This window comes from Fulmarus glacialis, unplaced genomic scaffold (genome assembly GCF_000690835.1).
Source record: "Fulmarus glacialis isolate BGI_N327 unplaced genomic scaffold, ASM69083v1 scaffold33941, whole genome shotgun sequence".
Classification (NCBI taxonomy): Eukaryota; Metazoa; Chordata; class Aves; order Procellariiformes; family Procellariidae; genus Fulmarus; species Fulmarus glacialis.
In genome coordinates, this window is record NW_009191503.1 from 6,055 (window position 1) to 33,415 (window position 27,361).

Below are 27,361 nucleotides of genomic sequence, written 5' to 3' on the forward strand. Positions count from 1 at the left end.
GTGACTTTGTGGGATGGGACTTCGTCAATCCAAGGTTTGGGAATCTCAGGCAATTATAGTGCTTTGTACAACAGTTTAGTTATACCTTACGGCGTAACGCTGAGATCTAGTTTTTTGGAGTGAATTGACTCCTCCTCTATCAAGACACTGAGGAAATCAATGCACATGTGGATTGTATAGAAATTAATTCCCTTTGAAATAGGGGGTGGAGGGAGCCGGTGGTATCTTTGCATCACTTTAATATTTTCTTTCTTTTTAGGCAGTTCCTTGTAGCTGTGATAGATTCATGCAAGGTATCCATAGTTTTGTGCCATTAAAATGTTCAAAAACTTGTCATTTGAAAGGAATGCCTCAAGGTTTTCAGTTTATACGTATAACTCCTTTAACTTCCTACAGTGTTTTTTTTTTTAATTAAATGCTCTGCCTTTGATTAAGAGTATTTCTGTACTTATATCTGTATATCAGATTATTGTACTTGATGGCGTAGAATACTTGTGCTTTATTCCTAGTAACCACCGAAGAACAGTCAAAATGGGCACTGTTTCAAGAGAGATTTTTGTGTTCATAATAATTTAAAGGAAAAATAATAAATAGTACCATGTCATACTATAATGGGTTAAGCTGCATCTGTCATGCTTGTTTCACTCAAAACCAAGAAAAGGTTGAGCAGTGTGGAGGTCTTGTCTAAAAGATTTAAAAATTATCTAAAAATTGTGTACACCTTGCTGTTTCCTTTCAATGCAAGCACTGAACTGAGGTACATTGGGGTGTAAGATGTCAGTGTCCTTTTTTTGGTATTGTTTTTGTATGTCTTAAAACATGTATGCAAATACATAGGTTTCTTGTCTTCTGCCTGTATACAACTCACGTGTCCAGCATTGCACTACCACTGACTTGCCCTTTCAAAATTCAACACAGCATAAGAAACCTGGTTAGGTCCACCGTACTCCTGAAGAAACCCCCTGAAATAGTGGGGGACAGTGCATGAGCTGCTTGAACAGTCACGTCCTCAGAGAGCACATGGATTGTAATTTTCCACTTCAATATAAGCCTTGGCTTTGTGGGAATGTTAATGGTAAATCCTAGTTTTCTGTTTTTCTGTTTCAGTATGTATGACCAATTGTCCTACTCTGATTGTCATGGTGGGTCTCCCAGCAAGAGGAAAAACCTACATCTCGAAGAAGCTGACACGCTATTTAAATTGGATTGGAGTGCCTACAAAAGGTGATGGATTTACTTTTGTTTACGTCTGAAGGACAGGGCTGATGTTAGGTGTTTTATAAATTTAATTTCCAGTAATTTTGTTGCCCAGTTTTAACTACTTTCAATCCTTCTGCTTTGTTAACTTATTTTTAAGCAATAGCATACATAGGCTCTCTGTTCTGTTTAGATGGTAATTAATCAAATGCTGGCGACTGTTCATTTACCTCCTTGTTCCTCCAGGTGCCTAAATCAACTTTTTGCCCTTGTCCCTTAACACTTTGGTTCTTCAGCTGTCCTTTTTTTTTTCCCTTCCCTTCCTTCCCCTTTCTTTATGTGGGTGAAAGGGAATCTCATTTACAAGCGGATGAACAGTCAGCAGTTCTGGGTTGAAGTTCTGACTTCTCCATCTTCTTTTCTCTGTGAACTTTGTGCAACATGTAATTCTCTGTGTAACTCTTTGTTTAACTGCATTTGTGGAATGAGTTACAGCTCTTTGAATATTAAGAGCCCAAGGAACTGAAGCAGCCACTTGTTATCACTCCCTTAAGAGCTTTATATGTGTGTTTTGAGTGGAAAATGACAGCTCAGATTGGCTATGCCAAGAACCTGGGCTGTCCTACCTCATTCCTGAGCTCCTGTGGTATCTTGAGGGCCCAGATCGACAAGTAAACAAGGTCTAAGTTCATTTGAGCAGCCATCTCCCCTGCCTTCTCCTCTCTCTCTAGGAGAAAAAGATGGTTTTAGTGTTCTGTGATTCTGTGTCTGGTGCAGTAATGGTAACTTTATAGTTATGACTCGTTAATCGTTTAAATAACATTAAACGTATTAGATCATACTGAAGTGTAGACTTTTGGCTGGGAATTCAGAGATGTATTTCCTAGTAGCTCTAAGAAATCAAGATGAAGAGTTCTGGCCTGTATTTAAACTTGCCTTTGGATTCTAGGGTATAGCTTTTGGAGTTGGTGTTTTCCTAAGGTCTTAGAAACTTGTCTAATACGTTTTTTAAGATGAGATGTTATGGAGGATATGTTATATTGTTTGAGTAGGAGAGTTTATAGGATGTAAATTGTCACCTAAGTTTTGACTGTTTCCACACAGGATCACTCTTCTGATGAGCAGTATCAGATATTTAGGGACTTAAGTTTTATCCATTAGGTTGAAGCAGAATAACAATCTAAATACATTAGCCTATATCTAAGCTGATGTGTAATATACATGTATGTAGATATGTTATGTACATATGTCATTGTGTTGAGCATTTTACTATGTGAACTTTGAAAAGCAGAAATCCAGTATTGGACAACAAGCAAGATACTGTCCACATCTGGATCATGCATGGTTGAATATATCCCGAATACAGTAAAACAGGTAGGGGTGGTCTGCTTCAGTTACAGGAAAAGTTTCATGGGCTACTGTGAACAGCACATCAGAAAATATATGTGCCTGTGCTTAATAAAAATTGCTGCCTGGTTTTATGTGAAGTTGCTCATATACAACCTAAAGTTGCTATATGAGCTTCCATCCTAGGTTGCTGGTTATAGTTTGTCTTTTTAGAAAGGGTGACTTGGGATTTTCTGGAAAACCACAGACCCTTCTTCTTGTTTGTGTCATCAGTGCTGCAATTTTACTGAAGCTGGAGTCAATTTAAAATACTTCACTGACTGAGGGAATAGACGACACGTTGCCTAATGCGTGCAGTTGATTGGGACTGAATTGATACATGATAAGTATCGAGTAGCCCTAACAGCTGTTACCCTTTGGCTTTTAATGTCTTAAAATTAGTGTGCTTAATGTAGTAAGTATTCTTATTCTCTGAGACAGATGGTTGAAATTATGAGATTATGTAAACCAGAGAAAAGATAAATGCCATCATTTCATGTAACATACATTAGGCAAGCTGGAGAGTTCAAGAACAGAAGGGGGAGGTAAATGGCCCAGGGTTGATGTTAGTTGAATCATTTCAGCCATCAGTTCCGTGTTTTCTTTTGTTCCTTCCAAAATCCTCTGTCATTTAGAATGTGAAATGGTTAAAAATACAAAGTACTTTTGTCTGGGCATTTTGAAGGAAATGAGGTCAATTAGATGCCTGAATTGAATTGTGTTGCAGATAGTGAACTTTGGGAAGCTTTTTTGAATAGTTCTGGCTGTGTGGAAGTTGTGATACCAGTTAGCTTTGTCAAACTGTTCCACAGGGGTGGATGCTAATAATAAGGATTAAAGATTGTCCCACTAGATAGCACTTTTTCCTTTGCTGTGCATGACTCTCTTGCAGTAACTATTACTTCTTATGAAATTCATTATTTTTGATTTTTTTAAAGGGATATTGCCTGACAACACTGGCCATCTGAACTTCTTGCATCTTCTGTTTTTCTTACAACGAGCCACCTTTTCATGTAGCCAGTACGGCCAGTGCTCATTAAACCTGTCACAGAATAACCTGGATTGTACTATAATCCATGTCATACAGTTGACCACAAAAAATTGCATTAACATTGTTGAATTAAAACAAAACTTGACTTTTGGGGAGATAAACAATATTTATTTCTTTATCCTCTGCCCCCCATCCCAACAGCAGTCTATATACAGTAGCTTATGGTTGAGCTCTTTTATCCTATGTCTTTTTTTCTTAATTACAACTGAGAAATTGTGTCTATTACTTCTTTTCCTCTTTCTGGAAGTGAAGTCTGACAAGTAGTTACACCTTGGCACCTTCTCAAACAGAATACTTCAGTTTGATCTAATGTTAAAAAAAAAAACGCTTTGTAGTTCAGCAGAGAAAACCTATAGGTCAGAAACAAGTTAAACATTAATTGTACTTCAGAGACCTACTTTCAGAGCTCTCGAATGAAGTTTATTAGGGTACAGCGTCATTGTCTGCTGTGTGGCAAAACAGAACTGCCTTGCGCTAATCCCGTATCCGATATTGTGACACGTGTACGGCCATAGACCTTATAGACCTTTGCCCAGATAAGGAATAGTTTTCTTTGACCACTGTTAAGAGATCACAATAAGATTATGTTCAGTACTTATGCAGATTTTTTCTTTTTTTTTTTCTTTTTTTTTTTTTACAACTTAAGCATTTTTTTAAATACATGGAACAGATGGAATGGGGTTTTGAAATAGTATGTACTGATCCTTAAGAGGAATAGAAATATTAGAGCAAAGTTCCGAAAAAATGTTTCCACAACTTAAAATTCAAGTTTTGTTTATCAAAAGCAAGATTGGTTAATCCTATTTAGAACTCTTCCTTGCTTAAATAAGACCTGAAAGTTTTGGGAGGTGCTGTAGAATGTTATTTCCCTGCACGTACACATAGAAGAAAAAGCGAGATTATTAGTAGTCCTTTGTAGACTACTGAAATAGACTTGCAACCACCCCTGCAAAGGAGGAAAAGAGTTTCTTTTTGTTGTCCAGGCAAACTGGCAGACAGAGGCACAGCAATACGGTCAAGTGACTCCATTGAAGCTACCTACAGCCCAAATGTTCTTTTGCCTTTTCCATGATTTGTTGTTGTCTTGTATTTAAACACAAACAAACAAACAACGCCCTGAAAACACAAGAGGTAGTATAATATTTTGACTTCGTACATGCTAAATTATTTTATCCTTGCAGGTAGTTTGGTTTCAAAGCTGTCATAACTTTTGTCCTTTTTATGCGAATACTGTTCATTCCCACTAATACTGATTTCTTCTTGGCAGAATTTAATGTTGGTCAGTATCGTCGAGATTTGGTGAAAAAGTATAAATCTTTTGAATTCTTCCTGCCTGACAATGAAGAAGGCTTGAAAATCAGGAAGTAAGTTTTGAATGTGTTTGGCTACACAATGCTAATTGTATTAAAATGGTACCCTGTGTAATTTGCTCTTAGAGACTGCTTTAAGTTGTGTTTTTGTATGCTCCAGAAGACCCTTAAGAGACTGCAGTATGAAATGACAAGGAAAAGAAATTCTAGAGGAAGTGGAAAAGTGATTTGTTAAGGATGCTTAGAATTTGGAGTATTTTTTTCTTAATTGTTTCATCTCAAGCATCAAAAATGCAGAGAAGGTAAATACTTGATTCCTTTTCGCCTTTTAGTAGGCTGTGACTGCTATTATTCCTGCAGATATTCCAGGATATTTTTACTCAAAACAAAGCAGTTTTAACAAATAGTTATTATTTTTCTTACCTTTTTGTAAGGTATCAACTAATAGTTGTGGCTCTTTCTTCTGTGTAATTCCTAAAATGCCATTTTAGAGCTTTTGTGTGGATCATAAAGAAGAAAAAAACATAACTGCTTTTCTTCTTGGTTTGCATACTGGAATTTTTTGCCTGGAGTGCTTTGAACATATTTGTCATTATCCATTCAAATGAGAGGGAATGAAACACTATTATTCTCTCCCTGAAATTGTTTTTTTGGCCACCATGCAGGTGCTTCATACAGTCAATCAGTGCACTGCCTCACAAATTGCCATGTTTTGCTAATGCTATGCAAAGCAAGGTGAGCACCAGTGTGAACGTCTATGCCCAGATGAAGCACTTGAGACTCCCCTCTTGCTTGGAAGGAGTCTGTATTTTAATGTAGAGGAAAGACCTTTAGAAGTAAGAGAAGGTCAGAGCAAGAGGGAGCTGCCTCTTTCTTACAGAAGATCAAATAGGAAGGTCTTTTGATTTTCTTGACCATTCGTTGGTTTTTTTTTTTTGTAGGTTCAGGAAAAACGTTTAAGAGAATGCAGTATGAAATGAGAAGGAACAAATCTTAGAGGAATGGAAATGCGATTTGTTTAGGCTACTTAAAATACAGAGTATTTTGTTCTTAATTGCTTCAGCTCAGGAATAAAAAAATGCCTGGACTTTTCTACTGTCTGGACTGACTTTTGTGGCTGTCCCTCTGCTTGTCCTCTCTCTTTTGCCTTTCCCCGTCAGCAGCAGTTGAGTATTGTTAATGTCAAAGAAGAACAACTTTCCTAAGAAATTCCTAATCCTTTGAGACCAAAGAGTAGATATGAGGTGCATTAGCCTTGCAAGCACCTATCATTTGCTTAGAGGTAGAGCCAAACGTTTAATGCGCCTCTCTGTCACCTGTTATACTAAATGATGGAGAACGTAACATGAAATGGGCTGTGTGAGCTAATCTGCCTAGTTAGCAATGAGTAGAGGGTTTATATTTATTTAGTGAAGACTTGACTGATGAATCTCAGTTCCTGATATCTATTAACCATGCCAATGTGGAAATACTGTCAGGATTGAAAAGCCTTCATTTTTCTTTTAAGATAAAGCTGTGCAGAATATGGTAAATGTAAGAGAACAGTTACGCATTTCAGTCTGGAAGTCAAAGTAGAGTAGTAATGCACAGAAAGGCTGTTGAAATGGGCAGGTTTTTTTGTTGGTACTGTAAAAAGACTGTATTTATCAGAAATAAATGGGGCTTTGTTCTACTAATGAGTAAATTGCGCACAATGTTAATGTTGCCCTGCAGTATTATTTATGTGTTAGAAATCGTAATGGACTTTGAAGATAATACTAATGCTGGGGAAGCAGGAAAGTTGCAAGTGAATTTACTCTTGTGCAGATTTAACACAAATGTAAAGTATGTAGGAGTGGGGTTTTTTGGTGTTCGTGTCCTCAGTGGTCTCCAGTACTCATTACATTGCGTTGGTGAGTACAATGGGATGTTATTTTCACCTCTGTCCCTAATACTTGGTGCTAACTTTTTTTTACTCTCTAACAGATTTTTTTGACATAAGCAGTTTTTACACAGTTGTTCAAAAGAGAAGTAGATTATTGAAAAATAGCTGTCTATCCACTTTAACTTAGGGCCACAAGATAAAAGCCTTAAGTTGATTTATTTTTTCCCCTCTTTGAGAATTAAATTAAGAAGCAAATATCTATGAATAGTTAATTGGGAAAAGAATATAGTTGCAGGGATGATTCAGTGATGTTACTTTAGATCAGTGAGAGTTTATCCTGGTCAGCAAAGTTGATGGGTATTCTGTGGCAATATATAGTTGTATCAGTTGTACAAAGGAGCGCTGCTTTTTAGGCATGTAGCCATGACCACGTTTCCTTAGTATAGCTTGGTTGACCTCTGTTGTTTTTTCCCATGTTTTGTCAGGGGCGCTGATTAAAAAAGACGTGGTTTTGAGAGAGATTATCTAACATTTGCAGGGCGCTTTGTATTAACACACAAGTGCATTAATAAAATGACTTTAACTAGCATTTGAGTTTTACTCTCTTTCATTTTTAAGACAGTGTGCCTTAGCAGCGCTGAATGACGTCCGACAGTACCTCAGTGAAGAAAACGGGCACGTGGCTGTAAGTTTCTTGTTGAAGACACATTTTTGAGACTCTTCCCTACAAAACAGTGTCTGCAGGATAATATACAGCCTGAGTAATTCCAATATCTCTTCAGTATATCAGATTTTTTTTCTTTGGGAGTTGTATGTTAGATCTGCCTTGTTGCTGCAGTGAAAGGAGCACTTAAGTTCAGGGCAATGATGCCATATTGAGCAACCACCTTTGTGATTTGAGGGGTTAACTGAGGAGAGGGTAACACGAAGAAAAATGTCCCCTTTCTCTCCACGATATATAATGTACTGTTAAACACATCTGTTGTTTTGGTTGCACTTGTGTTTCTATTTGATAGCCTAGTGTTTCAAGTGAAAGGTAAAGACTTACTGAACGAAAAGCATCCTGGGTATTGCTTGGCAGTTGTGTTACTGACACGAGAAATCTCTGAAGAGAGCAGGAGAAACTCAAATTGCTGCATAGCTGAGTATTTAATAACGGGATGCAAAACATAGCTGTTCAACTATTGACATTGCGTATTCACATTAATTTGCATAACATGGTTTTTCTTAAGACTACTGACACAACTCTGGTGTCTGCGTTAACTAATCAGGGAGAACCATTAACTATAATTACAAGTTCTGCTGGAGACATGAGGTAAACTTTATACTTTGGCAAACTTCGTACTTTGGTAAAACACTGGTACCTTCAGAGCTAAACGTTAAGTTCTTAGAAAATGGCTGCATATATCTTGTAATTCATGGGCAGGATTTACAAGTCTTGAAGATCTTCTGCCCTTTAAAAGTTTTACACTCGCATTTTGAATAGCATATTGATTGCAGCATCTGTTTTTGAGTAGTATAAGTTCACTAAAAAACTGTGCATTAGTATTTAATGCTGATATTGGCCAGGAGGAAAATTCTGTCCTGTATTATGTGTTAGGCTTAAATTCTGGTTGCTTCTTCCAAATACAGTGTTCTGCTAGTAGTACTTTCAAAATACTACTCTTTTTTAGTATTTAGAAAATCACGTGTGTGAAGTAGGAATGTCTTTTGTTTTCCTGTTGAGCATGTTCAAGTGGCGGGGTAAAGGGAAGGGGAAGTGTTTTCATTGCTTTCCTTCACGTTGAGGGACTTTGAACCCTTATTTTTGTTGTTACTAACACAGTGCTTTTCACAGGCTATCATGCTTTTTAAATTTCTCTCTCTCTCCCCCCCCATACTTATTCCTAGGTCTTTGATGCTACAAACACAACTCGAGAACGTAGAGAAACTATTTACAAATTTTGTGAAGAAAATGGATATAAGGTGAGTCAAAAGCAAAGGACTTCTGAGCTAATGCCTGGACAAGTAAGGCAGTGATAGTTTTGCCCTTATCTGTACTCCGAGTTAAGAAGTGCACTAGCAAAAGCCACATCCTTCCTAAATGTTTAGTCAATAATGCATTTTGTGTTCTCAAGCATTGTTTGTGATTAAAAGTCGCCCATTTTCCTCATTTTTCTCATCTTTAATGTTTGTACTGTTTGGAGCTGATCTCTTTTATGCTATGGCTTCCATTCTGTCATCCTGGACCTGTAGTTCTGAGTGTACTGTCAGCAAGAACTATTTAAAATATGGTTCTTAGTGCAGTTCAGATTTTTGCTACGTAGGGAATTCTGTACAAACCAAAAACTTCTTGTGGCTTTCTGCCTCCTGTCCAGGGTTGTTTTGCATTTAGCTGTTCTCCAGTAATCTTTCATTTCCTCTAAACTTGCGTCTCCATAAACCTTTGAGACAGCAAAACACAAACCTCTTTTTAAGTGAGGCTACTCCATTAGTTGAAAGGCTTCTAAATTATTATTTCAGAAGCATTAGTTACTGTTTGTGTGGCTGAACTTGCATCCTCTGCATTTATTTCTTCCTCTTCCATCCTAAACTTTTCTCACTATGAAATTTTTCCACTTACAAGCATTGCTGGGGAAAAGAGCATAGGGCATGATGCTTCAGGGAATGGTAAGCCAACAATTGCTGATCAGAGGATCTGGAGAAACCTTCAGAGTAAATGGAGGGGAGTTTAACGCATGGCTCTGTTAAAAAGGGGTTAGCGTGGAAGCGGGCAAGATGCTGCTTGTGTGTGTTAGTCTCCAGAGGTGTGTTAACGCATCTTCCTTCTTCCTTCTGTACATGCGACTTCCCCTTTGGACTGAAGACTTTTTTTGTTGAGTCAGTATGTGTAGATCCAGAGGTCATTGCTGCAAACATTGTGGTAAGTATAGGAAAGTTTGCTTTAACTGCTTTAAGTCAAGAGGTTTATAGTAGCTCGGTATTTTTAGAAGTACATTGTAAGAACTTCCAATAGCAAAAAAACATTAGCTCCTGTTAATGGAACACTTTTCATTTATTTTCCTGTTACTTTCCATGTAACTTCCTAACTCAGAAGTTTAATTCTATGAAGAATAGCTCTTTTTGCTTTACATGTATTTTAATTAACTTCCAGAAGATAAATTCTTGTGTTGTGTTCTCTGCCTTCCTATTTCTTTAAACTTCCATTAAAAAGGGAAAGAAACTTATGTACTACTCTCCTGTTTTTATTTTAAACAGCAAGTGAAGCTGGGTAGTCCTGACTATGTTGATTGTAGTAATGATGAAGCAACAGAAGACTTCATGAAAAGAATAGAGTGCTACAAAAACTCGTATGAGACGTTAGATGAAACTCTTGACAAGTAAGTGATAAAATAATACTGTCATGACAACTGGGTTATTTTAAGATGTTTCCTTAGGGGATGGAGCATCCCATATTGGGGATTACGGCTTTCTAGTCATGTTTTTTTAATGGCTTGAGCTCTCTTTCCTTTGGCAAATTAGAGAGAGTTGACTCTGGGGGTGTAGCCTGGAAACTTGCTTGCTTGAGGAAAATTGGCTAACAAGTCTACTCTGGGACAATATTCTTTCTGATTTTTCCACTTGGAGAATGGTATGATTCTTCTGGGATGGAACCAGCATTTAGAAATTATTCCAGGCTTGCTGTAGTGGGTGGTTGTGGTTGTTACTTGGTTTTTTAGTATGTAGAGGAGACCTGAGTGATTTGTAAGCAAAACTTCATTTGTTGACTTGGCTAAGATGAATTTTGAACACATCAGTCTCAAAATTGTGACTTCTAAATTTATTTATTTGCGTTTGCAAATTACCCTGCAGATGCGGGGCTGTGAGAAACTTTTTTAGCTAGATTATTTGCCCTCATACCAAAGCATTAATCTGTTTTTCATTCACTTTCAACACTTGAAAGTAAGGTAGGGATGAACCATGTGAGAAGGAAACCTGTTTTTTCTTTTGCTACAATCCAGGATTTCAGTGTGGGATTTTGAGCTGCACTGATACCAGGTGCTCCTGGTTTGTTTCAGGACCAGTGCTATCGAGAAAGCTGAGCTGCATTTTAATGTAATTGAGTGTAAGCAGTGTGAAGCTGGTTCAATCAGACCAGTTCATGCATGTAATTTCTGTGATGGACCTAATGGTTGTGCCTGGGTGAAATAGTAATGATTAACTCCAAAGAACGCTATCAGAAATGAGGTGATGATGCTTGCCTCTCATCACCTCCATTTGGTTTTATTATAAGTTTTCTTGTTTTATTGTGGAGTGATGTCTCAAATGCATCACTAGAAACCAATAGTGGTTATTTTCAGCTTATTAGACTTTTTTCCTCCTTTAAACCAGGTGCTACCCTGAAATTATAGCTCAGACGAGAAAGGATAAGCAGTGAAAATTGAAATTATAACCTGTCTGATGGTGAGAGAAGGTAGTGGTGGGGTAAATTACAGTACTGTTAATAAATAGTTGTTGATAGAGTGGTTGAGAAAATGTCTTGCTTCAGGCTAGTTCCTGGTCCTTCTGATGCTGTAGTTTTTCTGGAAGGGTTAACTGAGATGGGTAAATAGTGACAGCGCCTTTTGGCCCCTGGATGCAATCAGACAAATACTTGCTGTGGGGGAAGTAAGTAACCTGGAAAGATATATCTCGTATCATAAAATACCTGGATATCTTATTGAAGCTACCACAGTTGAATGACTCTGCTGAATCTTTCAGTGGGAGGGCTGTATTTTTCCAAGAGTAGGATCTAAATTTGAGAGACAGAGTGCAAGTAAAGGGAACAGAAAAGAAAGTGATGTGAGCAGCTTACGTGTGAAAGGAATAGAGTTCATCCTGTACCTTTGGAGTATTGCATCGTTTCTTAGGACTAATGCATATTTCATGGGTAATTGAGGGTTTGTTTATTGCTTTGGCTTGTTGCCCCTTTGTTTTATAATGAGAGAGAGGGTGGGAAGATTGTGGTACATGCTAATAGAAACTATGTGGAATCTTACATATGTTTTTGTTTGCTTGTGAAAGGGATCTTTCTTATATTAAAATTATGGATGTTGGAAGGAGTTACCTAGTGAACAGAGTAATGGATCACATTCAGAGCCGGATTGTCTACTACCTCATGAATATCCATGTGACTCCTCGGTCAATCTACCTCTGTCGACATGGAGAAAGTGAACTCAATCTGAAAGGGAGAATAGGAGGAGATCCTGGATTGTCTGTCAGGGGGAAAGAAGTACGTACCTCTTGAACAAGTGTGACTGGGTTTTGTGTGTATCTAAGCATGTGTGCAGTTTGTGCTGTGTAATTACAGCTTTCTTCCTGTACACCCTTTTCCTCTTAACGTGTTTAAGAAGGATTTTTTTAGTTGTGTATGCGGGTCGTGGAAACTGGATGGACGGACTTTATGTGTTGTGATTTCGTATGTGCTGTTTTATCTGTCTGTCATTCTGTTGATAGAAACTCCTTTTTATCCTACAGTACAAAGCAGTTGTCAAGAGGGCTTTATTTTTTAACTGTATTTCTGTAAAATCCTGACTTGGTGGATAATTGGGAAGGTTCACAAGTTAAAGCTGAAAGGAAAATTCCTGGAGATAAAGATAGGAACTGCAGAAGACTTGTATCTTCCTTGTACTCCTTCCCTTCCCTCTCCTGTCCCTCTTGGTTTAATGGAATGTGTTGTATTTCTTAGCAAAAACTTTGACAGAGCCTTTTGGAAAAGTTATAATGAGTTTACAGAGGCTAGAGCCTGGCTAGAGCTAGTTCCAGACCGAACACAGTCTGTTGACTCTGATCCCTCATCCAGTGTCTCACGGTTTTTCTTGCAGTTTGCCAAAAGCTTGGCACAATTTATTAATGAGCAAAATATCAAAGATCTGAAAGTTTGGACCAGCCAGATGAAAAGGACAATTCAGACTGCTGAAGCCTTGGGAGTGCCTTATGAGCAGTGGAAGGTTTTGAATGAGATAGATGCAGTAAGTTCCTCTTTTCTAAATGTCTAATAAGTTGCTTTGTTTGCTAGGGAAGAAGGAAATATTTAATTTTGTAATGATACGCCTTTTATGGGATAGAAAGTCATTTAAGCTGGTTCTAGAGGCTGGAAAAATTGTCATTAATTCCTGTTAACAAGACGAAACGTTTTATTAAATTTTGCCATAATTAATTTAGTCTTGGTTTGTCTTTCTCAGTAAAACATTCCTCTGTGGAAGCCATGATGCTATGAAATTTTGGTAGGTGGGGGTTGGAAAGAAATTTTTGGTAGGTGGGGATTGCTGGCTGGCACTTTCCAACTGCACCTGTAAGATACGTAAGCAGGTGCAATAGATAAAATGTGACCTTGCTCTGTGACCTTGCTGGCCCATATATGTAACTTAACTTATATAGGGATTTAATGATTCCTTCTAACCACATCTGAGTCCAGCTGTGTGTCCTGTTCATCATGTGTGACAACTTTGTCTTTAAGTGTCAGAGTAACAAAATACAATTGTTAAAGGTTATTTATATATGGTTTTGCTTAAGATTGATATCTGCTTTTTGCACTGCTGGAAATACATGCGTTTTCATTATTTTTATTACTTACAGGGAGTGTGTGAAGAAATGACATACGAAGAAATACAGGAAAATTATCCGCTTGAATTTGCACTGAGAGACCAAGACAAATACAGATACAGATACCCTAAAGGAGAGGTATGCTATTTTTTCTCTTTCAGGGTGAAGGGCTTCCTTGCCTCCTGGAATACATGCATGCTGGCTTTAGGAAGGAAAAAAAAAATTTAAAATTAATGAAAAGGTTATTCCTTTCTCCAGGGGAAAGCACATAGGAGCTTGCAAGGATTGAGTCCAGACCATTTAATTTGATTCAGGGCTTGAAAAATAAAACAATAGATTTAGAAAAACATTTGCGCTTTGATCTTGTGGGCATCGTTTCTATGCTGGTCCTGCAATGATAAAGCAGGAAAAATTATTGCAGGGCTTCAAACTATTGCATATGCAAACACGCTGCCATGATCGCCTTTTTCAATTCATGCCTGCTGTAGATAATGGCTGTTTTGCATGCAGTTCTGGGTGAAATGCTAGGGAGATCTGTAGCCACATTGGTCTTTCACTTAATAAACTCCTTGCCTCTGGGAAAATAACTTGCTGACAGCTTTTCTAAAGCAAACCCATTACAGTGCAGCAATTACCAGATGGTCACACGTCCTGTCTGTGGGTGCTAAAGGCTTAGCGTTCAGGGCAGCAGGGTGGAGGAGTAATTGGACCAGCTGCTCCGCTGTTTGTGTCCTGAGGAAGTGGAGCTCTGAGGTCTTCCTTCCTCAGCAGTCAAGAGTAATCACTGTGTTAAGAGCAGCTTGTGATAAGAGCTGTGTTCTTGTGGGTGTGACCCCTGTCTTACTAATGAGGCACTCATTAAGCTGCAAAGTTCTCCCAATCCGTTTGAACAAGGAGTATTTGTTTTTCAAACTGATGCCATCCCCTAGGATGGTGACAAACATTTCAAACCGCTTTGTCGCCTTGGGGTGGTTAGTTGATCTAACAGTCGCAGGGGTTGGCACAGCCTCGCTGGGTTTCTCTTGCCGAGGTCTGGGTCAGCAGTGCCACCTTCCAACTGGGCAGCGCCCGTGCCTGCCTTGGGACCGGGGTGAAAGCTTTCTGCTGTGGTCATTCCCTGCCCTGCTGGGTGATGTGCAATGCTCCGCATGTGCAATGCATGACACATTTTGGAAGTATTGTCTTTACTGTGCATGTGAAAATTAACTTAAGCATGTACCTGCAGAAACTCTGCTGTTTACCTGCAGCACCAGATTCACTGCACGTGTGCTGTGCAGGACAGGTTGCAAGAGAAATCCAACCTCCTTGCTCTGTGACTTTTGATGGGATGGTGGCTGCCATCACCAGGCCAGTTCATCAAGGCCATAGTTTGTTCTCAAAGGGCACCCTGAACAAGTCAGACTTTTGTGAACTGTTTGTATGCTGACTGGAGTTCCCAGAGTTTTGCTTGGAAGGGAGGTGCTTTTGAAGGTGAGGTGTGGAAAATAATGTGCAAGACTTAACTTGTACATTTGCAGATGCTGTGAATTAAATTCTAGGGATTTTGTGGAAATTCTTGATCATAGCAAATAATTTAATAAAGCTTTTCCATCAGGGAGCTGTATTTTGTTATATGTATGTTCTTTGATAGTCTGGAAGACTGCTCTTAATTTGAGGAAAATTATTACTACAGTATTTGTGCACTAATATAACATTTAGAAGATGAGTAATACGAAAGTAAGATCCACTGTATATACATACAGTGTTCAAAGAGTTTTCCCTTTTTAATGTGCTGTGTATTTCTCCTCCCCGCCCAGTCCTATGAAGATCTTGTTCAGAGACTGGAGCCGGTAATTATGGAACTTGAAAGGCAGGAAAATGTGCTTGTCATATGTCACCAAGCTGTCATGCGCTGTTTGCTGGCGTATTTTCTTGACAAGCCTGCAGGTAAGTCTTCCTTGATACATTACAAATTTACTGATTAAAGTTCCAAGCAGTGAATTCTAACAATTTCCTTGATCATCAGAGGGTGGTTGTGCTAGGCAAGTACTCAAGTGTAATTTTTTTGTATTTGACCTACCCATGTTACTTTGTAGGTGATTTTTATAGAGCTGCTTCTCACCTGAAAGGCTGTAATGTTTGTTTTTCTGCAGCTGTTTGAATAGCAATGTTAGGGAAGAAAAAAAGATACACTGTCAGATAAAGAGACTTTTAAGTGGTTGGCCTATAACATAATAGAAAACCTGAGTGTTTTTGTAATCTGTATTTTATATGTATTTTGTTGTTTGATTTCTCAGAACAACTGCCTTACCTGAAGTGCCCACTGCATACTGTCTTAAAGCTAACCCCGGTGGCTTATGGTGAGTAGTATTAAGTATATATAATGTATGAGTAACTATGTTGTTACTTACGTCTGTGTCATCAGTAAAGTTTGCGAAGCATTTAAATTAAAACACATTTTTAATTTATTTTGCTATAAAAGAGAATTGAACAATTAGGTTTGACATTGCATGTATGCCGGTACAGCTTTGTTAGAATCAGTGAATCCTTTGGTTTACATTTGTGTTGCGTTATGCCAGAAAATACATACGTATTAGTGAAGGCCTGAAACTGCTAGTGGACAGTTTTCTTTTCTACTCAGTTCATATGCTACTTGACTAATTCCTCTGGCAAACCCATGCCATTTACACGTCTGGTACAGTAAGTTCTCAGGTTTTGTTGACGTATTTGAGGGTATTGCTTTTTAGAAGACAGGCTAATTTACATTTATGTAGGTTTATCATCTTACAAAGGGTGTTCCCCTTACTCTTAAATAACTTTGTTCTCTTTTCCTGAAGTATTTGTTCGTGGACCTTCACACTGCCACACGAACTTACCTTGTTTGGGGTTGTTGGCATCTGTTTGTCAGCAGCTATTATCAGTGCTTGGCTCAGGGGCTTTGAGATTTGCCGCTAGCTTGTAGAGTGTGGGGTATGGGTTGTAACATGTACTTCTTAGGTTTTAGGCTGATTGCTAATTAAGTTGTGTGTGTGTGTTTCAACCTCAGCTTAACATGTGCCTGCTGTTAATTTTCTTTAAGTGATGGCTTAATTATATCTTCTGATATCTCATCACACTTCAGAAGATTAGTTATAGACAAAGAGAACTATCTGTACAGCTTACCAGGAAATGGATTGCCAAAAAACGCTAGCTGAGTTGTTAATTGGAAATGCAAAGCTGTCTTTGATTGTCAGCTTTGAAAAATAGCAGTCTAGACCTACACTTTGTTTTTTGTCAAGTTTCAAATAAAGTTCAAAGTAACTAGCTGTTACACTGGGAAATCTGAAGAGATTTTTGCCCTTTAATTGCAGTGTCGGCCTACAGTAAGTAATAACCGTCTATGTTTCGGTGACATCTGGTGTTCCTAGCCTTGCATGACAAGCTGGAGTTTTGAAAATGGAGATTTAGAACAGTTAAAACTTTTTTTTTAAAAAAAATTTTTTTTTTGAAACTGGATTCTCTTGACTTGCTAGTCTCGGCCTGTTTCCACAGAGAGGTTTTTGTTTTGGGGTTGGTTTTGTTTTGTTTTTGTTTTGTTTTTAGTGGGAAGTTAGGTGACTATTCATAAATTTTAAGAGGGCCTGGATGTTTGCAGTGTTTACTCACACACTAAATGAGGAAGGAACAGAAGTGGCATGAAATACTGTCCTTGTCCTTTTGAGTTCAGTGGAAGAAATTCCATGGTTCTTTTTTGAAGTGTTTGATGCGTATGTCTGATTAGCACATTTCAGTCAACCTGCTTTTTGGAATTTGACCATCAGAAAATACAAGGGCTGTGTAAACTATTTATATACTGGTATTCTATAGCATTATTTCAAGTTGATGTATCACTTGGCTCCAGTGAGGCAGGATGCAGGTTCAAACATGGTGTGTTTAATATCTTCCAGCTAATCCTGTTCTGGGGTAACACGTCCCTTAGGGGTTTGCTCTTCCTGGCGTTTGAAGCTAGCATCGTTCCCACAATGCGCGTCTGATCTTTAGTAGGGGAACATCTGTTACGGCCTGACAGTTGGATTAGGATAAATTAGATTTTTACCCAACAATCCAGTATAGCAGTGGTCTGTGTGGGAGCACACAGGAAAGAAAAACTGCATCTTGCTGTAGGTATGAACTTGCACATTGGTAATTAAAAATGACTTGGGAATATGCATATTGTAATTTCTGTGGAGTAACTCATGTCCCTTTAGCTTATATTTAAAGCTTTCCATACGGTATTTTTTTCAGGTCTTAAGCTCAGCTAGCGGTAAGGACTGAGAGGTCTCTGTGGAAGTGTGTCTGCTGCGTAACCAGTCCTTAGTAATGGCCAGCATCAGAGATCAGAGCTTGCTTTTGCTTGGTGTCAGGGGTCGCAATGGATCTGTGAACAGAATGATGATGAGGGTACTCTTCCAGTGGGAGATGTGCGCTTTTCCCCCTTGAAATCTGTTTTCTTGTTGACTGTTTCTCTTGAGTGCCGGCCCTCAGCACTCAGGTGTGAGTGTTTGCTCACAGTGTTCGTGACAAATGGAGTTTCTCAGAATAGGCTTCCCTAAGGGAAGGCAAATATTTGCCTTACTGATTTATGTATTTTTTTTAAGTGCTTTCTAAGAAAAGGCTAAAATCACCTTTTTCTGTCATGTAGTAATCCTATGGAATGTGTTACGACTTTAGGAAATAAGTGAGCAGAAAAGTCTCAAAACCTATTTGTGATAGAAGGTGGACTCTGTGGTATGTCAGAGGAATTTGACTATTAATGAATATTGTGGAGGGTAGTGGTAGCTTATAAAAGTCATGTTCATGTGAGATGAGACAGTGTTTGGCAATCAGCTGTTGCTTAAAATGGTGTGGCCACAGTGTATTGAGTAATTATAATTTTCTAAGTGGGTCAGTTTATACTACCTGAGTAATAGTAATCTCTTCTGACTGTTCTGCTTTAAAGTTCCATTTAGCTGGGGGTTAAAACTTTGTTTTGCATGCGTAGAGGAATGGGGTTGCTAACAACACGCAGTGTACCTTCTCGTAAAATCATTTTCATGTTTTAAAAAATGAGAGCAGCATTCATCTTCTGTATTACAATGAAATTCTAAGAAGTCGAGGATGTTTAAAACCCCCAAAAGATACAAATAACAACTTTCTGACTGAATGTTGTTGTTCATGTATGTTTAAAAACGGGAACTTGTGTCAAAGAAAATAATGATAAAGCTAAGGTGAGAATAGGAGATGGATTATCAGATTGAGAATAACATTCATACTGGTGGAATATAGTAATTTCAATAGCTTTAGGTATTCAGAATTTGGGAAGCTAGTATAAATCAGAAGGGGGAAGTGATTAACCTTCACCAACTCAAAATTAGATTGCATCTTTACTATAATTTCATTTTTAAAGCAGACCAATTCTAAAAATGTGTTTTCTATCAACAGGATGTAAAGTAGAGTCTATATTCCTGAATGTTGAAGCTGTAAACACACACAGAGATAAACCTGAGGTAAGAATATTTTTCAATTTGGAGAACTTGACGTAATGTACTATCTGAGCTGATTTCCATTGTCCTTGTGGTTAGAAATGATTTGATAACTCAGCTGAGCATATTTAATTTTACATATCAAGCTTTACTACCGGTTTGCTATTGCGGGGGGGGAATGCTTTTTAGTGAGCAAATTTATCTTGCATACGAGCTCTAGCTGGAGTAGTTTATCTTCAAAAAATTAATGAGAATTTGAAGATAGGGTATCAATCCAAAAACGGTATAAAGTTGTTCCAGGCTTTGTCATTCAGCAGAAGTAGGGTGTAGTCAAAAAGTATGTTGTTAGGAATGCCATGCTTAGTTTGGAGAGAGTAAATAATGAAATCATCAGCTTTTTCATCACTGTGATCATTGCTGTATGAAAAAGAGGAATTGATGATGCCACCTGTGTTTTAAGCCAAAGCTGGAGAGGAAGACCAGATCTTGGGATACAGCAGAAAAATTGGGAAAAAGGAAATTGAGTGTATTTGTAAAATGCAAGTGGAGATAAGATGTCAGACCACGGCAGCTTCGTACTCTCCCTGTGTCAGGCACGCGGTTCTGCGCGCTCCTAAGTGTTGACGTGAGCTTAGGTTGATTCAGCTGCTCGCGCGAAGCTCTTCCATTGCTGCATTATGAAAGTTACGTAAAATGTGTCATGATTAAAAATTTCTGGTTCCTTTGCAGATCCTCATGCTAATGCTACTAGGTATGGCACTGATGCCTTGCTGAGGTTATGAGCCATGCCTACTGGTGAATTAAAAGTCAGTTTGATAACATGAGGAAAAAAGGGCTGTTCGTGGTGGTTTTCAGAACAGTGGTTTATGGTGAAAAGGAACATAGTGATAAATGCGCTTATAGGTGTGTATTCAATAAGGCATGTGACAACAGAATGCCTTACTTAATGAGGGTACACATTTATGGCAGTTGTGCAGGATTCATGCTGGAACGGTCTGCGAAGAAGTTATGTTTTTATGACTTGGGTATTCTGAGTTCTGAAACTACTGACTTTTGGTCGTTCATAGCTAAGACATTTTCTGTTAGATAGTCGTATCATTGTGTATTTCCTCTCTCTTCCTCTTTCTCCTTTGTCGTTCGGCTTTATCACTTTTGTGTCTTAGTTTGGTTTGTTAGGTTTAGGAAATCCATTCTGTTTTCACAGTGTCTAAAAGGTGTTGGAGAGGCATGGTGAAAATAGATGAGGATGTCTTAGAGCAGGTATTAGGTTAACCGTATTAAATAATGTAGATCAACTGAACATCTTTAGTTTGGCTGACAAAATATTGGTGCTGATTTTACAGCTTGCTGAAGTGTCTTGGGAATTGCTGTCAGAAATACCACTTCTCTAACTGAAGATACTTATTTTGAGGGGGAAAGCTCTGCCTGAATCACCAAGTGACTCTTAACATGTCTAGCAAGTGAATGTGGCCATACTGACATTGGTGTTGGGTGGTTGTATTTCAGGTGCATGTAGGATCATGCAGGTAGTTGAATTGCAGTGGACACAAAAACACAAAGCTCTTTATAGAAATAAATTGAGTTAATTAATTTTTTTAAAAAAGAAAAAAAAGGAGCAGAGGCATTTTTATTAAAAAAACCCAAACACTCTTCTTCCTTTGTCCCCAAAGAAGCCTAGACCAGTGAAGTATGGGTGATGATACACTGTTTTTTTAGTAGGGCTGAACGAAGGACTAAGTTGATCCTGTCTGCATTTAAATGCGGCTCAAAGGGCTATGAAAATTTCAAAAGCTTTCATTTATATCACCTACGAAAATGTTAATTACTTGTGTAAAACTAAATTTTCAAATAGTCTATTGAAGTCAAAGCATTTAATTAAATACAGTGTCACAGATAACAACTTCGTTAAACAATGGAACTATTTGATTAAGAATTGCCCAGTGTGCTGTTCTGTGCCCCCACAAGTAATTTGTAGTCCGCCTTTCAGAACAATGCACTCACTCCTTTTTGGCTTCAGCTGAAAGCATCTATTTTCCCATTGCAGAAATGCAGGCAAAGCACTAGAGTATTTGTTTATGGTATGTGTAAACTTCATTGTATCGTGATAATTTGTCTGAAGTGGATTGAAGCCTTGTGTTTGTCAGCATTGTAGTGGCTTTAAGTTCCTGATCTTTTCAACTGAAGGAGACTATAGTCTTTTTACTGAAAATAATTCAGGGGAATTTAGCTGTTGCTTGGGTCCCCTCTTCGGGCCAGAAAACAAGTAATGGGGTAAAATGTCTGCTTTGTACCTCTGTCTTAGCCAGTGAATGACAGATAGGGAGATTGCTCGTAGCAAGAAACCCAGATCTCCTTTTTGATTTTGTGGGTGGAAGAGGAGAGGGAGATGTTACTGAAAGCTGAGTTTGCTTACTATAGTGTAAAACGAGTAAGACTCATGAAGCCCATCAGCAAGAAGTTTGAAGAATTGGCAATGATTTGGCCTAAACCAGGCCAAATCTTAGATCAAGATCTTGGAAGGAATTTCAGGACGGTTTATCATAGTCTGCTTTCTTGGTAGAAGGGAGAGTACTAACTGCATAGTCTTTGGGACTTGCATGAGGTGGTTCCATGGCAGGTGTGATTCCTCAGTCTGGTTCCGCACGGCTGCACTCAGAGCTGTGCTTCCTAGCGCGAGTGTTTGGCTGCGCTGGTATTTGGTTTCGTTTGGTTTTCAAGAATTTGCTGCATTGAATTTCTCTTTTTTTTTTTTTTTTTTTGTGCAGCCTCTGCAAAATGAGGTGAGATCTAGTTGGTGTCATCAGTCTTGAATGGTTAAGGTGTCTGGGAAAAGATTTTCTATTTTGTCAGGTGTAATACATTGCCTATAACACGAACAAATGTTAACGTCTTCCCTTGGGAAAGAGGTGTATGGCATTTTTCAACAAAGCACTGAAGGTTGCTTAATGGATAGACGTGTATGTGCTGAAGCACGTGTTTAAGTGGATTCCTGCTTGGGCCTGTAAAAGACTTCCTCCTAAACACGAATGCCTTGAGCTTTTGGTAATATTATCAGCATGGGATCAGCGATTGCTTTAAATATGTTTTCCTGCTGTCTGGTTCTGGGACACCAGCCAGCTGTCAGTCTGCTGCATTCTCGGGGTGTGGGGGGTTAAAAAAATCTCTGCTTTTAAATAAATGCAGCTGTGTACTTGTGAAGGAATCTGATTGGTATTTTTGTTGCTCTTACTGCTGCATGATAAATATTCTCCTCTGTATTTTTATTATTACACAGAATGTAGACATTTCCAGACCTCCCGAGGACGCTCTTGTAACAGTCCCTGCTCATCAGTGAATCCTGTGTGCTGATCAACTATCGAACTTGGGGTGCTGTTTTCATCCTACTACTTCAAAATAAATTGAAAAACTAATCATTCCAATCACTTTGAAATAAAAAAGCCCCACCCAAACCCAACAACTCAAACCCCAAACCAAATGTTTGTACAGCGTATGACTTGAAAAAATTATCAAATCACAATAAAACTGTATTGCACTGGTTAATTTATTGTGGATGAGTTATCAAACATTCATCGGCTGTCACTGGAATGCTGGTTTTGTAAATTGCTATAATTTAAAGATCCTGCAGCATTAAGTTTTATTGTAGCAGCCAGCAATCATTTAATGTTAGTTGCAGTGTGTTTGTTTCTGAAAGCCATGAATTACAACATCCTGTGTGAGATAAGAAAAAGTTGAAGTTTGTTTTCTAGGCACCAGTATTACCTATTTCAGTGCCCTTGGGAGTGATTGGACTGCTGTGTAGCATAAAATAACAATCCATAATTACTGTAGAACCTTAATCCTGCTGATCCACAGCACTAGTGCTCTAGATGTGCTAATCAATGATGTGCTGTTTGAAGAGGGTAGCGAGTTTTCACTTAGTTTCAGAACAATTATTCAAGGTACAGGAATGTGTATAAATGTTTTTAATATGTGACTTTTCTTAGCAGCTGTTCTGCATTAACTAGGCTTTAGGGTTTGCCCGCTGGCAGAAGTGATTTTAAATTTCCTCTTTTCCTGCTTCTTGTACGGACGTGGGTGATCGACGAGCGTTTACAGCTCTGCTCCATATGTTTTGTACCCAGATTTTATCTAGGCTACAATAAGCAGTGTTGACCGTTTCAGAACGTGGAAGCAGTTAGCCTGATGATTTTGTAGCTGTGGGTTGTGACTCCAGTAGGCGTGGGATCTCAAACCAGCAGGGTTTTATGCATCCTAAACCGAATTACAGCAAAACTTTTCACAGGCTGGAGAAGACTGCAGCTTGTTTGAGATGTGGGGCGTGCCTTGGCTCCTTTCTCTGCGATGTTACGGTGGGAGAAATGAAGCATCTGTGCCATTGAAGCAGCTTTGTTTAGGTAGCGTCGAGTCTGGGAAAGGCAGAAAATCACCAAGCCTGGAATTGTCTTCTGAGGGGGGTCTTTTAGTCTTGAAAGTAAGCAAGAGTGGCGAGTTGTGGAAAACTTTTATCTGCTAGGTTTCACAGGTGATACGTTTTTCCTAAACCAGGATTTTGGAAAAAAAGTGTTACATATCTGCATTTCTAAAATTACACTGAAGTTTTCAGAGATTTATAGCAGTTGGGAATGTCTGATATAACTAAATAACCTCCTGGCCAGAGAGCCTCCCGCTGTACCACTTGGTATTTAGTTAAACCGGTGTCCCAGGATGGGCTGGGACTGAGGGAGCGCACATTATTTTCCTCTCTCTGTCGTGACCATGACGTGGAAGTGTTTTGTCGCTTTTCAGTGTTTAATTGCCCCAGCCTCTCGGCATGTGCTTTGCCATGAAAAACGCCTTGGAGGAGGAGATCTGAGCCTGCCCTACTTGCTTGCACATTAATTAGTGAGTCTGGTTGCTTTTACCTGAGAGTTGAAGTGATGTCCCTGGAAGATTGCAGGGACACTGGTCATAGTCGGGTACTGAGAAACCGCACTGAGGTGGCTCGGAGTGCTGTCACCTCCACGGGCCACGACTAAGGAAATACTGTGCAAATTTAAACTAAACGCATTACGTTTTTGATGGAGCCAAAATCTGCGCAGGCAGATTTTTGTTGTGGAAAAACTGAGTTTTGCTGCTTGAAAAAGGGTGGCTTGGGCTGTTGGAGGAAACGGAGGGGGAAGATGGAAGGGGCAGGAACTTGGCCAGAGGAAAGCCGGGCTTGCCCGCTCTGTGGCCGGCGGAGGTTGTGGAGGGAGGGGAAGCGGCAGAAGCGCCCAGGACCCTCCATCCCTGCCAGCTGCTGCCAGCCGGTTCCCTGGGGCTGCGGCCGTATGTTGTTCTCTTTGAGCTTAATGCTCGTTGCGCTGATGCGTGCAACGGAGCGAAGTGGATATTTAAAAGCAGTTTTGCGCTCTAAGGAGTCTCCTGTTACAGCAGGATTGCTTAATAGTCCTCTCTGGCTTATTTTCTCAGTAAAAGAAAGGCCTGATGCTGGGTGGGAAGCGGCAGTGACAGTTCGTGGCACAGCTCGCCGAGGGAGAGCTGGCTGATAAGAGTACTGGATTGTTCATCTTGTGCTGTTCATGTCTCTGTGCCTGTGCTGGTTGTTCAGCTGTGCAGGGCCCTTACCAACTGCATCTGCTTCGGCTGTCTTTGTGGCTGCGGTGCCCTTCAGAGCCCTCTTCCCTAGAGGAGCCTTCATGCGAAATCTTCCTGTTTTACTGTGAAGATCACATGTAGCTAATCAAAATAAAACTGAAATGGCAGACTCCGTCCTGTTCAGAAACCCTTAGCACTTTGTTTCTGGGGGAGGCTCTGTTCTGTAGGAAAAAAAAAACGTGCAAAGCAGAGGGGAGTATAACGAGGAGAGGAGGAACAGTGGTATAAGAGTGTATTTGGATTAATCTGTGTTTTGAGTCTTTCCAGACAGGAGTGGGGGAGATGGACCCTTACGCAAGGCAGGGTGAGACTGCTCCTACCCTGCTGCGTGCCGAGCCTCCTCGGGGAGCGCGCTCCGGAAGCAGCAAGCCCCTGCCCGGGCTGACCGAGGGAGAGCCTGTATGCCTTGGTAGAAATAGTGTTCAAGAAAAGGGGTGTGTGTGTGCGTGTGTGTGTTTTTGTTCCCACTCCTGTGTTTCCCAGGCTCTCCAGACTGTGTTGCTGCTGGTGCCTAGCAGTGGTCGTGCTCTTCCCAGAGGAGCAGTTCTGTCCAGGTGAGTTTTGCTAAGGCAGCGCTGGACAGTGGCAGGGACACCTTTTGTCCCGAAAGTAAGGCTAAAACCTCGGTCGTCTGTCTAAGCAGCAGCACTGTACCCGTTGCGCGACTTTTCTCTCTGGATGCCTATGGCTATTCTGGAAGTGGGTACAATCCCAGCTGCCGTAATCTAATCTAAGGTGATTCCTATAAGTAGGAATCCATTTACATTAATGAGGATTTTAGTCCCTTTCTAAGCCTCAGTTCATCTGGTCTTGCAGTTAGGCATTCTGTTTGTGTGATAAGCCCTAGGGTGTGCTTATTAGGGCTTATGCCAGACAGAGTTTTCTTTCTTCGGTGTGACAGTTCAGTGTGCTTCGCTTCTACAGCCTGTTCTCCTTCACAGTTACTCAAATGGAAGCACTTCTTGCTTTCAGCTTTCTTGACTGCATATCGATATCGCCTCTTGGGTCTGTCTCAGATGCTGCTTTCATCTGATACCTTTCATTGACTTAAATAAGCCGTATCTTCTGCCTTGTCTTGACCACCTTGTTTCCTTTTAGTTTCATGTTACAGCTGTCTAATTCTTGCTGCTTGTGGACTAATTTCCAGTACCTCTGGATTCCTGTGTATTGATGCTCCGTTTCATGCTCCATTTAATTTTCTTTGAATCAACAGCAGATGCTCAGCTTAAAAGATTTTAGCCCATATTCTTGGATCGCCTGTGGAGACATCTCTGCAGTCCCAAGGAATTTCTGGATACGTTGGATTGCTTACTAAGAAAAATGCAAACAAATGGAACGAATGCCAGCATGTTTTGGTGTTTTGTTTTTTTTTTCCCTCCGTTGTGGTCACGCAGAGTGTGACTTGTTTTGCCGGGTCCTCATGTTCTTAGATGCTGACGCTTTCTGTGTGTCCTTTGCTGCAGAAGAATTGCTACCTATAGAAGCTGCCTTCTGAAATAGGGTTGTCGCTGTTCGTTCCTTCAGAGAGAGAAGTCAGAGAGTGGGTCGGGCAGTGTGCTGGGGGGCGCGGAGACTTCCAGGACTTGGACGACTCGGCCCAGCAGCGTTCACGTGTGTCTTCTCAGAAACCTTGGTGTGGTGTGTTTGGTGATTTACCCAAGGGCTTTAAGGCTGATGAGAAAGGAAAGGGCTGGCACTAATGTAGGAGAATTGGTAGGGCAGAAGTGATGCTGGCACACTTCAACCCCCAAATCAAATCTGGTGCTGCTTGTTTATCTCCTGTTTTCGTAAGAAATGGCTGAAAATCCTAGCAACTGGGGTTGGGGAGGGGAACGACTTGCTTTTTAAGTTGATGCATTTTGACTGATGGAGTTGTGTGTGCGCTGTCTGAGAGCGTGTGCTGAGCGTCCCCCTCGCTGTGTGCTAGTGGGGCTTCCTTTTCCTTGAGTTGGACTGAAGAGACTTGCTTTCAAAGTAAACTCTAACAGATGTGGTTATAAAACCATTGAAACATTATCTGATGTCAGTGTGACATCTGCCAACATGCCCACGTATCCTGAAGTGCATTTAAACTTTATGTGACCAGCTCTTTAGGGAAAACTTTATGTTACCGGCTCTTGAGGGGGTTATTCAGAGTCCTTCCAGTGACGTAGCTGCTTACAGACAGGCTCAGAATTGGCTTTAGGGCTGTTGGTGTCGAGTCATTTCCTGGAGAGTGCTTGAAACAAGGAGAGGTGGGCTTCCCTCCCTCCAGATTTTAACAGTTCTTGTGTGGTTTATGACCTTTGCTGTGTGGTTCTGTTTTTTCTTATACTATATGCATAAAGACTAGAAAAGACAGTGGATTAGAAAAATGTGGTTAAAAACGGTGGTTAAAGGAAAAAAAAGTCTTAAAAAACATAACATTGTGACCTGCGTATGGTGTACAGAGGCTGACTGTCCTACCAGACCTGGTGTAATATGTGTCTTAGAGATGCTTTTTCACTGGCAGCAGAGAGCCTGCGTTTAGGTGTCTGAGGGACGGGCTCCGCGAAGCGCGTAGCGGCTGGGACGGGCTCTAAGCCTGGCTTTGGACTTCTGCGCACGGGCTGGGACCTTCCCTTGTGTTTTACAAAACATTTTGAGGAAATAAGCATTAAAACTTGCTCATCCTTTGCCTTATGTAATAGCCGTGTGTTAAGCAAAACTACAGCTGACTGTGAGACCCTTGCTATAAAATCTTTTTTGTCTTTAAATTTGCAGAATGTAGGTGTGGATCGGTCAAGAGAAGAAGCTTTGAGGACAGTACCTAACCACCTATAGCTCCAGCTCCCGGGGGCGGCAGCCCTTCCTCCATCGCAAGAGCATTAAGTGGCAGCTCAGGTCCCCGAGAATGGAGAAGGCATCGCTGAGCGCCGAGCGAGATGGAACGAAC

The 27,361-nt window shown here is 40.0% G+C and overlaps 1 protein-coding gene across 2 annotated transcripts; it reads left to right on the top strand.

Annotated features, from left to right (window-relative positions):
- The first annotated feature begins 1,111 nt into the window (after positions 1-1,111).
- LOC104083292 (6-phosphofructo-2-kinase/fructose-2,6-bisphosphatase 4) lies at positions 1,112-27,249 on the top strand. 2 transcript variants are annotated; one of them, XM_009586719.1, is made up of 13 exons: positions 1,112-1,224; positions 4,902-4,998; positions 7,427-7,493; positions 8,699-8,773; positions 9,654-9,710; positions 10,046-10,167; positions 11,831-12,038; positions 12,631-12,777; positions 13,385-13,489; positions 15,148-15,277; positions 15,628-15,690; positions 18,770-18,834; positions 27,190-27,249. In XM_009586719.1, exons 1-13 carry the CDS (start codon positions 1,113-1,115, stop codon positions 27,247-27,249), a joined length of 1,308 nt encoding a protein of 435 aa, XP_009585014.1. In that variant the 5' UTR covers position 1,112. The 2 variants fall into 2 exon arrangements, with proteins under 2 accessions (XP_009585014.1, XP_009585013.1); XM_009586718.1 differs by lacking the exon at positions 27,190-27,249 and adding an exon at positions 22,085-22,345.
- The last annotated feature ends 112 nt before the right edge of the window (positions 27,250-27,361 follow it).

Coding starts and splice junctions, on each gene's coding strand:
- LOC104083292 (XM_009586719.1), top strand. CDS start 1,113: ATGACCAATTGTCCTACTCTGATTGTCATGGTGGGTCTCCCAGCAAGA. Junction 12,778..13,384: donor TTTTGAATGAGATAGATGCA/GTAAGTTCCTCT, acceptor TATTACTTACAG/GGAGTGTGTGAAGAAATGAC. Junction 18,835..27,189: donor CACACAGAGATAAACCTGAG/GTAAGAATATTT, acceptor TTAAATTTGCAG/AATGTAGGTGTGGATCGGTC.